Here is a 12,439-nt window from a genome sequence, read left to right as displayed (position 1 = left end):
ATTTGAGTCACAGACAAGAACGGTTTGACCTAAAAATATCAAAATGGGAAATACTGCGGAAACAAAGAAACCTACATCTTGGATGCCCTTGAGGTAAGCTAAAACATATCAAAATTTAATTTCAAAGTGAACCATCCCTTTAACAAATTTACAAGATCAGAGTACATTTGCTGTAAACGGAAGCTGTTTGTAACAAATTTACAAGATGAGGCTGCATTTACTGTAAGGGATTTGGATGTAAAACCTAAATTTGTCTCCTGTCCCATGCAGTTCATTAAATCATCATCAAATCCAAATGGGCTCACAAAATAAAAAATAACATATTGACCTTAGTGAAAAAAATAGTATACTTAACTACAATTTATTTGTATGCACTTCAGTATAACTAAATATATTTTTGGCACACTAAAAACTGTTAAACTTAAAGTCTGCTAAATTTGAACAACTAATTTTGTATTAAATGCATTTTAGTCGGTCAAAAGCAGTTCTGAAGTTCAAATAAAGTTGTATTAAATAATACATTTGCAACAATATAGATTTCACTCTGAATTTCCTTAAAATAATGACTTCTGCCGTTTCCTTTTTTATTTGAAATTATACATTTGAAAATAAAAAAAAGATTTTTTGAATGTTGGGTTCCCCAAAGAAGTTTTCAGTAAACAGTTCTTTAAACATTGTTTTTGTAAGTGTGAAGTATATTTGAATAATCCAAAGAACCATTTGGTTCTGAGCATGATAATTATAAAGATAACAATAAAGACATAGTTTTAAAAGCTGTTCTAAAGTTAAAATAATAGCAGAGTCAGTCCACACTGCAACTATGATGATAATAACACAGAGGAATAATGTGGTTAGAATCGCTTTCAGAATGCTAATAAACAATATGATGTTAATGATGGATTTGTTTCTTATAAATGCACATCTTTTCAGTTCACTAGATGTTCAGTGATGGACTGGAGTCATGTGGAGTACTTGTGATACTTTTATCAGCTTTTTGAACTCTCATTCTGACTGTAGCATGGTGCAATGTATTTATGGTTACAGGTATGAGAATAACAAGTGGAAAGACTCTTTAAGAGTGTATGGAAAATGTAAATATACTTGGACATATCTAGTGGTCTAAAACATTTTTTGTTATTATTATCATTATTTGTGGCTATAAAACACTCAGAGAAATGTTAAATGTTTCTATAGAGTTATGGATGCTCACTGAAGGGAATAAAGAGCAGCAGAGGTAGAGAGTCCCACCATTGGCAGGAGGCAGTATCCCAGCACACTCGCCACACATCCACAGGAAATACTTTAACTGCTCATCAGATTCAACAGCATGTACATCCCCACACTCCCCAGAGCACTGATGCCATACCCAAAGTGTGCTTTCCCTGTCTGCAGAAAGAGTACACACACAGATCCACAGTACATGCTCTGGACATTAGATATGTTTTCATTTCCTCTGTGCAAAACAATTTACTGTGTTCCTCTAGTTAATGGTTTCACAATGGTTCAGGATGTAGTTTGTACCATCAATAGTGTGGCTCCCAGACTAATGCAGAAGAGAGAAGGCCCAGTGAGGTCTGTCTCGATCATAATACTGCCATCAGCAGGCTTCAGTGGATTTAACACAAGCAGTCTTCTGCTTTTAGTATTTTTTTTTTGTATTTTCTTTCCCCATACTATGGAAGTGAATACCGGGAACATTCTTCAAAATATCATCTTTTGTGTTTATAGGAAGAAGAAACTCGTACAGGTTTGGAAAACCTTGAGGGTGAGTAAATGATGACAAAATGCTAATTTTTGGGTCTGGTCACATTTGAGAAATATCCTCAATTAAAATTCACATTATAAAACTTTAAACATGACATTTTCAACTTCACATGAAATTCCCAGTTTTGTGGATTACTTTATTTTTGTACACAGAAGTAAGCTATTTTCTGTGAATGTATGATACTTCCACTTCATTAGCCACTGTAGGTAAATAACTAGAAGAATAACAAAGTGCAGTAAACGGTACAACTATATGCACTTCAAACTAGTGATTATGAAAATATATATGATAACATGATAACAAATAACAAAATAATATGATAACAAATACAAAAACAGATGGATTACAATGAGTGAATTTAACCCATGAAAATTTGTGACTTGACTCAACCTTGACCTGACCAATGGCTTAAGTCGGGATGGTGCAATTTATATATTTTTCGTTTTGAAAAAAAAAAATTTCTCATATATACATTATATGTGTGTGTGTGTGTGTGTGTGATTTATTTTTTATGGTTCCGTTCATTGGTGTAGAGTTACACATTCCAGCTTAAAGATGTTTTCTTATAAATTATTTTATTACCTTCTAAGAGTGGTGGCTCTTTCTCATATGAGTCTGTTTGCTCAGGTTGCGATACAGGCCGATACACTTGTCCACTGTAAGATGCTGTAGCTGTACAGTCGTGGCCAAAAGTTTTGAAAATTACAAAAATATTAGTTTTCAAAAAGTTTGCTGCTAAACTGCTTTTAGATCTTTGTTTCAGTTAGTCAGTATTTGCATTGTTGGCCCTTCTTTTTCAGGACCTCTGCAATTCGACTGGGCATGCTCTCAATCAACTTCTGGACCAAATCCTGACTGATAGCAACCCATTCTTTCATAATCACTTCTTGGAGTTTGTCAGAATTAGTGGGTTTTTGTTTGTCCACCCGTCTCTTAAGGATTGACCACAAGTTCTCAATGGGATTAAGATCTGGGGAGTTTCCAGGCCATGGACCCAAAATTTCAACATTCTGGTCCCCGAGCCACTTAGTTATCACTTTTGCCTTATGGCACGGTGCTCCATCGTGCTGGAAAATGCATTGTTCTTCACCAAACTGTTGTTGGATTGTTGGAAGAAGTTGGTGTTGGAGGGTGTTTTGGTACCATTCTTTATTTGTGGCTGTGTTTTGGGGCAGAATTGTGAGTGAGCCCACTCCCTTGAATGAGAAGCAACCCCACACATGAATGGTGTCAGGATGCTTTACTGTTGGCATGACACAGGACTGATGGTAGCGCTCACCTTTTCTTCTCCGGACAAGCCTTTTTCCAGATGCCCCAAACAATCAGAAAGGGGCTTCATCTGAGAATATGACTTTGCCCCAGTCCTCAGCAGTCCATTCACTATACTTTCTGCAGAAGATCAATCTGTCCCTGATGTTTTTTTTTGGAGAGAAGTGGCTTCTTTGCTGCCCTTCTTGACACCAGGCCATCTTCCAAAAGTCTTTGCCTCACGGTGCGTGCAGATGCGCTCACACCTGCCTGCTGCCATTCCTGAGCAAGCTCTGCACTGGTGGCACTCCGATCCCGCAGCTGAATCCTCTTTAGGAGATGATCCTGGCGCTTGCTGGACTTTCTTGGACGCCCTGTAGCCTTCTTTACAAGAATTGAACCTCTCTCCTTGAAGTTCTTGATGATCCTATAAATTGTTGATTTAGGTGCAATCTTAGTAGCCACAATATCCTTGCCTGTGAAGCCATTTTTATGCAACGCAATGATGGCTGCACGCGTTTCTTTGCAGGTCACCATGGTTAACAATGGAAGAACAATGATTTCAAGCATCACCCTCCTTTTAACATGTCAAGTCTGCCATTCTAACCCAATCAGCCTGACATAATGATCTCCAGCCTTGTGCTCGTCAACATTCTCACCTGAGTTAACAAGACGATTACTGAAATGATCTCAGCAGGTCCTTTAATGACAGCAATGAAATGCAGTGGAAAGGTTTTTTGGGGATTAAGCTAATTTTCATGGCAAAGAAGGACTATGCAATTCATCTGATCACTCTTCATAACATTCTGGAGTATATGCAAATTGCTATTATAAAAACTTAAGCAGCAACTTTTCCAATTTCCAATATTTATGAAATTCTCAAAACTTTTGGCCACGACTGTATATTTATCTGCTAAACATGCAGAATTTTCACTAATGATCAGACAGTAAATAATGAATCAATAATTACACACAGAAACACATTAGCTGAAATACATTAATAATTGAGATCTCAAACACATGTATGCAGTTACCGACACTTACACTTCATGGTAGTCTGGATTGACGTAGACTGGATCATAGCCATCCTCCTGCTGATCATCCATATAATATCCAGACTCATAGAAGTCTTGTTCAAAGTTCTGAAAGTCTCCCATACTGCTTCAAGTAATGAGGAATGTCTACACAAGTTCATTTGTAGAATACAACAATTATGAATTTAAGTTCTTACCTTTCCGTGTCCTTCAAAGTTAGGGATTGATTTAAAGATCTTGGTTTGCTTTGTCACAGAGCAGCTGTCTTTCTCTTTCTGTGTATAAGATGCTATTAATAGTCTTCTATATTTGCTAGTGGGACATGAGCAGAACTGTCAGTGTTGTAAAGCCATCCTCATGATCTCTGGATCTACTGACTGATGACATGCTCATCACTCAATGTTCAGTACAACCGCTGTACAATTGAATCATATACTCTGTATCTGTTACAGTAAAAGAAACAAAGGCAGGACAAAAAATGCCATTCCCAGTTATTTGAAGATATACATCTTAAATTAAAGAGACAAACATCAGTAAAGATTATGTCTAATGCTTTATAACAGAAAAAAATGCAGTATCTTTACAGTATAGGCTCAATGCTTACAAAAATGTCTAAATACAACATTGACTTCCACAATCGTTTTTTTTTAGGCAAAGGAACTAACTAATGCAGTACATTTTCCCTTATATGAATCACCACTTAATAAAACAGACTTTCAAAAATACACCATTATTAGAAAAATTACCTTACATGATAACAGTTTGACCATTTTCCCATTAAAATTTTATTTTAGTTACATTTATTTATATTCGAAGTCTATGAAACAATCCAGCTATAAAAGACATAAATCAAGGCATCAGAAGACATAAATCAAAAGGTTATGGTCATGTTCAGTAAACTGCTAGATAATTATTATTATTTTTATATTAATTACTGTTTGAATTGTTTGTTTGCACTTTAAACAACAATTTAATATTGTGGGTGGTTTTATGTCAAGACTTTTGAAATCCTCCTGAATATTATTTCACTCAGTTTCCCTCATGTCTAATTTCCAATGCCCACGTCATCAATGTCGATAAACAGGCATTTCTACATTTTAATTTTTTTAGTTTAGATATTCTTGAACACTTCCAGATATTTCATATGCTGATATGCAATATTTAACTTATACTTTGCCATTATTTAGCTCTGTTATCTGTGATGAGGTCAGATGATCTACAGGTATGGCATAGCTCTGGAGTTTCCACTGGAGCTCATACTGGAAACTGGTGCTTGGGTTAAAAAGCTTGCATGGGATTCTTCCTCTTCATTCCTATGGAAAAGAAAGACAGATAACTGCAAATTATGAGTCTATGTGCAATGGTGCAGAACAAAAAATCTTCAGAAAGTATTCACTGCCATTGCTGTTTTCCTTTTTCCTGGGCTGACGTTTTTAAACTTTTGTATGTAATAAAGCTCAAAAATGATGATTGATAAGTATCAGCCAGAAAACCAGTCTCACCCTGGACTGCTGCTACACTGGTTCCCATCAGAATCCGTCAGAGCCGGAGCATGAATTGGTTTCCTTCAGTAATTGCCATGAAAATACAGATTAGTTACTTCTTTGATTCAGTGTCCTGAAATTTCTGAATCTGCTTTTGATACTAATAAATTGAGAGGTGCAAATAAGCTCAAAGTTTATTTTTTTTATGTTTTACTATGTCATTATCACTATATTTGTCTCAACAACTCTGCTTTTTCTTTCAAGGTAGATGACACCATGATGATACCACATAAGAGATTACCATAGATGATACAAAACCAAGAGATAATGACAAATATCTTAATATGTAAGACAATAATAAATACTTACTTTGATTTTAGTTGATTAATTTTAGCAAAGAGCAGTCTGAGAACTCTCTCTCTTTGCTCCCAGGTCATCTCTGATATGTTCACTTTTGCTTTCTTCAGATTGCTGATGAAATAACACAGTGTTGTTACAGATGGTTTTCTAATGGAAAAAGCATCTTTTAATTTCATCAGAAGAGCATTTTGAAAATTGTCTAAAAACACAATAAGCATAAGAACCTCACCCTTTTTCAGCCTCGTCCATACCAATGGAAGTGCTGTGGGTTGTTTTGGTGATGGTGTGAATGTGAGCGTTCTCCCTTCTGCCTGATAGGAACTCATCCATTCGCCTGCTATGATTTACTTCTGCTTCCTGTCTGGATTACATATTGTATTTTAGAACATAATCTGTGCAAAAAACTTGACATTTTTGCAGTAAAATAGAGCCTGGATCTCTTGCTTGTTAACTTTTATTTCTTGAATAAATTAGGGGTGTGTGATATTAAAGGGGGGGTACAATGGTGTTTTGTGTATTCAGAGTTGTTCACAGTGTTAAAGAGATGGATCCTCATGCTAAACATGGCCAAAGTTTAAAAAAATAATTTAGAAGAATGACTGAGCATTTCTGTGCCGAAAATCTTACTTCCGGGTTGGTACAAGTTTTGGCTGTTTTTTTTCCGATCGTGAATCTAATGACGTAGACGAGAACGGAACTCCTTATATGAACATTTCTCCCGGAAAAGCGCGCCCGCACACACATTGACCAGAGGAGAGCGAGATCATGCACATCAACACACTTCAATATCGTCGGCAGCGCTGCATAGGATCTGTTCAAGAAAGCCTTCAAATAAGTGCATTTTTGGATGTGAGGGAAAGTTTACCGTGTTCAGCTTCCACAAGAACCCAGCAAGTGTCAAATATCAAGTGCCTTTGTGTGTTCTGGTCATTTGAGTGACGAATGTTTTATAAACAAGGCCGAAGTCGACGCTGGATTTGCACATCATTAACTGTGATAAAAGACCCCATTCATGTAAGTATAATTGCATCAGATTTTTTTATTTTGTTGGAAATCAGCACATAAGTGAATATATGTTAATGGAAACAACACGAAACATCAGTATTATAGCTCAAGGTACTCAAGATTAACATGAGATTAGGTGAAATTGTGTATGTTATGTACCCTTTAAGAAAAAATATCTTAATATTTTATGGGATTTTATTGAATTTATTGAAACCAGCTTTGACAAAATCCATTTTTGCATTGCAGAAGTGGCACAGAAGCTGCATCTAAAGTGGCATTTAGATGTATTTACACAGACTGTTTAATACAGTTCAGATGTGACTTGAATGCATTTTCCACTGCATTTACAATTACATAAATAATGCTATGCGTTTTTATTTTATTTTTGAATATTTAATTATGAAATTAAAATGATCATTTAAATATGAAACTAAAACCACCAGTCAGTGGCGGCAAGTCACTGTCTGAATGAGTTATTGAGTGATTCTTTCAAATGATTTGTTCAAAAAGCTGATTCATCCAGTCACCGAATCATTCACTAATTTAATTTGTACAAAATGCAGATTTATTTAGAAATGAAACACCGATGTGTTTTGTTGGAGACAGAGGTAAGAGGCCGGAAAAGTAAAATGTGCATATAAGGAACAGCTGAAGGACCAATTTGCAACTTATTAGGTCAATTGACAACATGATTGGGTATAAAAAGAGCCTCTCAGAGTGGCAGTGTCTCTCAGAAGTCAAGATGGGCAGAGGATCACCAATTCCCCTAATGCTGTGGTGAAAAATAGTGGTGCAATATCAGAAAGGAGTTTCTCAGAGAAAAATTGCAAAGAGTTTGAAGTTATCATCATCTACAGTGCATAATATCATCCAAAGATACAGAGAATTTGGAACAATCTCTGTGAGTAAGTCCAGAAAATCATACTGGATGCCTGTGATCTTCGGGCCTTTAGATGGCACTGCATCACATACAATCACAACATGAGGCGCAGGTGTTTTCTCTGGGCCTAGGCTCATTTAAAATAGACTGTGGCAAAGTGAAAAACTGTTCTGTGGTCAGACGAATCAAAATTTAAAGTTCAGACTTTAAATTTCAGAGGGGATGCCACACAGTGGTAAACATGGCCTTGTCCCAACTTTTTTGAGATGTGTTGATGCCATGAAATTTAAAATCAACTTATTTTTCCCTTAAAATGATAAATTTTCTCAGTTTAAACATTTGATATGTCATCTATGTTGTATTCTGAATGAAATATTGAAAATTGAAACTTCCACGTAACAGCATTCTGTTTTTATTCACAAATTGTACAGTGTCTCAACCTTTTTGGAATTCGGGTTTGTAAATATAAGACAAAGATCATGTATATCCTGAATTTAGCTTTCTATCAAATAGGCTACATCATGCTGTGAAGGCATGGTTTTGGGTTTTTTTGCAAAGAGAGTGAATGAATGAATGAATGGATGAATGAATGAATGGTGAAGTGCACCTGTGCATTAGCATCTCCTGCTTCACGTGGTTCAGAGCCTCATAGAACAGGATCTCCATGTCTGAGCGCTGCTCCACTATACTGCGGGCTATTCTCTTCACTCGGCTCAGCTCCCTGTCCCGAACACTCAGGAGCTTCTGCAGTTTGTCCAGCTCTACACCGCTGGCCTGAGTCCTGACTGCTGCACGCTCCTTGATTTCAGCCTTGTCCCACTCAAACTCAGCCACCCTGCTGGCCAGTGCCTGTTCCAGGCTAAAAACCTTGGCCCTCAGCCCAGATACTCTGCTCCGCTGGGCTGTAAGCTTAGATATGGTGTCATTTGAGGTGTCCAGACTCATCTCCTGCAGGGTGAATGAAATAGTGGGTTTGGTGATTATCAATATCTTCTACTTCACAAGCAAGCTTTATAGTAGACATGGGTCTAATTAAGCACATTTTAAATTTCATTTCTGCATGTGTGTATTTATATGAGTGCCCAAGAAAGTTGTAATTATAATTATTTTTTATAATATAATATAGTATACATAAATTATAATTAATACAATATAATAATGTAACACTAAAATAACTGTAATAATGTTAAAGTCTTTACTGTCACCTCTAATGAATTTTTATGCATCCTTGCTGAATAAAAATATTAATTTCTTTAAAAAAAAAAAAGAAAGAAAACAGACCCAAACTATTAAACGGTAGTCTAGGTGAACTATAGTGTGTCACCTTATGCAGACTGAGGATGTTGTTTTCTTCTGCCAGAGCTGCATTTCTCTTCCGCAGACCCTCCACCTCTTTGGTGTGGTAACCCAGTGCCTTATTTAGCCGCACATTCTCCTTGAACATGGAGCGAGATGCATCATCCAGCTGTCTGATAGGGCCGAGATGGAGGATGTCATCTCATATATCTCATGCTAAATTTGTCTCACAAACAATTCCGAAGGCATCAGGTACAATTGTGTAGTGGTGCTGGGATATTGGGAGAGATGGAGAAGATACTTACATGATGGCTTCATTGTGAGCTCGTTCTGCAAGCACAGCAATCTTTTGCTCAGCTTCCTTCTCTAGATGAACCTAATGAATGTAGAATGAGAGCGACACCGAGAGAGAATGAGGAAGATGATATGTATATGAAATGGTTTTTAGTATATACCTTATTATTGAAGAACTTTTGCTCCATTCTTGCAAGTGTTTTCTTGTGTTCTAGATCTGCATTGTCCATAGTTTCTTTCATCTGTACAAACAATGGTGATGTTATAAGAGACATAGCACTTTACCTCTGCATAACTGTGTATATGAAATAAATAGAGTAAATTATACATGTTTAAGTTCTTGCTCCATTTGGGGCTTCTCCTTAAGGAAGTCATTGATGATCTTAAGCTCTTCTTGAATCATGTTGAACTCACTAGATCTCTTGTTAAACTTCTCCTCCAGCTCATTGATCTTTAGTGTGTATTGAGTGGCCTGTGAAAACAATCAGTGAGAAATGCTGAGCCGTCAGCAACAAGGCAGTGAGAACAAGGGTGACCTGGATCAGTTCCTTTTTAAAAATAACACTGGACTGGGACAAACTGTTTAATATAAAACTGAATATATTAAGTATTATCTATTATCCGTTATTAATGAAATAAATGCCAGTGTTCAAATTAATGTTCACAAAGATGATACTTTTAGTTATGTAAAAATGGCATTATCATTATCTTTGACTTGCATACTTCTCTATTTAGTATAGTGAATGGCTATTTATCAATTTATTTATTTAAATTGTCGACTTTCTATTTTTTTAAACATTGCATTTTCATCATTTTATGAATTTGTATCGATGGTGTATTTTCTGTGAATACAAGAAAATACAATGTTTTAAAACATTAATCTGGCAAAATAAAGCTCAAACCACAATGATAGGAACAACTTGTTTTCCCAAATAAGGAAAGGAGGCATTTCTTACTAAGTTCTCTTTTTCCTGAGAGGCCCTTGTTTTCTCAAGCTGTAGTTGTTGTTCCAGTGCCATTATCTGAGAAAACAACATTTTAAAGGGTTAGTTTACCCAAAAATGAAAATTGTCATCATTTACTCACTCCAAAACCCATAAGACTTTCATTCGTCATCTCCGAAACACAAATGAAGTTTCAGTGCCTCTATCGAAAGTTTATTATACAAAATCTTTGACACCTCCAAAAAATTAATTGCGAGATCATAAAAGTCCTCCACATGAACCAGGCGGTTTAATCCAAGTCTTCTGAAGAGACACAATCACTTTATATGATGAAGTTTTAATTTAGGCTTTAATCACATATAAACATTGATCAATGTACGTACATAGGATACAGTATATGGTAAAGGCTCAACTTTACTTGCTTGATGCACAAGAACAAACCTCACTGGTTCTTGAGTGTGACGCAAACATGTTTCATTTTATAATATTTTACAGTATGTCCCATATATATGTTCATTGATCAATGCTCATATAAAATTAAACCTATTACATAAAGCAATCGTGTCTCCTCAGAAGATTTGTATTAAACTGCTTGATTCATATGGATTATATTACGAGCAGATGATGACAGTTTCCAATGTAGGATAAATAAAGCCTTTAACAATATGATTAACAATATTAGAATAAGACTTGAAAAGGAAATCCTGTGTGTATGCACTGTAGCTGTAATAATCAAATGCATGAAATGCCTTCTCCTCGTTTTGCAGGTCTTTGTTTCTCAGAACAGCGATGATCTCGATGGTGTTCTTCTCAGTGCTGTGCTGTAGATCAGTGAGCTGATGGTTGATTTTGCTCAGTCTTCGCGCTGTTTCACAGTACTCCACACGTGAACTCTCCGTCAAATCACACCTGGCCTCCCACAGAGCCGCGTTTGCTTTTGCCCTCTCTGTATCAGACTCCTTATCTCGTTTTGACTCTTGCTTGCCATCTTTCTTTCCCTTTCTAGAGAGAGAGAGAGAGAGAGAGAGAAGTGTGGGGCCCTCTCCTAAATCACGAATTAGAAAAATGGGACTCATCCAATATTCACCCACAAAATTCAGCCCAACCAAATTATAAAAGCACACAAAGAAAATGATCTAACCTACTGGACTGAAACAACAGAAAAACAAAGTAAACTTGATGTCATTTGGCCCTAAACAGAGATTACACAACTGCAGAATATCTGAGTACAGTGAAAGACTGTAAATGAAGAAGACAGATGACGAGGTACAGACTGAGCAGTCATACTCTGACTACGGAGACGGACAGATGTCCACAGCACTGGCTGCATAGATCTGCCCTTACTGTGATCATGGGGAAGTGGAGACAGAGACACACTTCCTCACCAGCTGCCTAACTATCAACACATTTGAAAGACATTTCATCCCAATTTGAAGTACTTTGTTCTGACGTCAAAACGTTAAACAAGGAAACACAACTTCAATATATATTAGGTGAAACGAAATTGTGTCTTATAAGCGGCACGATACATTGATGCCCGTCATAAAAAGAGGGAGGAGTCAACAAAACAGTGATGCGCCCATAGACATGTCTATGGATGCGCCTACATCACACACACACAAACGTTTGTTTTCGTGAAAAGTGGGGACATCGTAATGGTTTTTATACTGTACAAACTGTATATTCAATGGCCCTACACCTAACCCTCACAGGAAACTTTGTGCATTTTTACTTTCTCAAAAAAAAAAAAAAAAGTCTAATTTTTTATGGTTTATAAGCGTTTTGAAAAATGGGGACATGGGTTACACACAAAGTTTTACTCACCCTTTTGCTTTCTTCCCCTTCTTTCCTCTTTTAATCGGCATCTCTCTGTGCTCTGATCAGCTCCAGCAGGATTAGTTTGTTTAGGCCTGTCGCCATGGAGACTGTCGCACGTCACATGGGTTGGTATCATATAGATCAGTGGTCGATATAGAGTGGAAACTTTTTATTTGTCATAAAATCTTTAATAACCTTTATTGTCAAGGTTTCCAAATATGTATTATTTTTAATGTTGTATCAAACATTTGTGACCAGCAGAAATAGTGATGAAAATATCAATAACATAATGTAGCCCTCCGTGTAACAGA

The 12,439-nt window shown here is 36.5% G+C and overlaps 1 protein-coding gene and 1 pseudogene across 1 annotated transcript; both read right to left on the bottom strand.

The window, feature by feature from the left end:
* Positions 1-1,206: 1,206 nt before the first annotated feature.
* LOC132111185 (protein YIPF5-like) lies at positions 1,207-4,170 on the bottom strand (annotated as a pseudogene).
* An 842-nt stretch (positions 4,171-5,012) lies between these two features.
* LOC132111184 (basal body-orientation factor 1-like) lies at positions 5,013-12,236 on the bottom strand. Its single transcript, XM_059518344.1, has 12 exons — positions 12,135-12,236; positions 11,060-11,312; positions 10,323-10,388; positions 9,695-9,838; positions 9,528-9,608; positions 9,378-9,448; positions 9,101-9,245; positions 8,384-8,724; positions 6,121-6,252; positions 5,901-6,002; positions 5,550-5,612; positions 5,013-5,360 (listed from the first exon to the last, which is right to left on the bottom strand). The coding sequence occupies exons 1-12, from the start codon at positions 12,173-12,175 to the stop codon at positions 5,264-5,266; spliced, it is 1,536 nt and encodes a 511-aa protein (XP_059374327.1). The 5' UTR covers positions 12,176-12,236; the 3' UTR covers positions 5,013-5,263.
* Between the last annotated feature and the right edge of the window lie 203 nt (positions 12,237-12,439).

The sequence above is a fragment of the Carassius carassius genome, chromosome 30 (assembly GCF_963082965.1).
Source record: "Carassius carassius chromosome 30, fCarCar2.1, whole genome shotgun sequence".
Lineage (NCBI taxonomy): Eukaryota > Metazoa > Chordata > Actinopteri > Cypriniformes > Cyprinidae > Carassius > Carassius carassius.
This window is presented reverse-complemented; position numbering and strand designations above follow the sequence as displayed.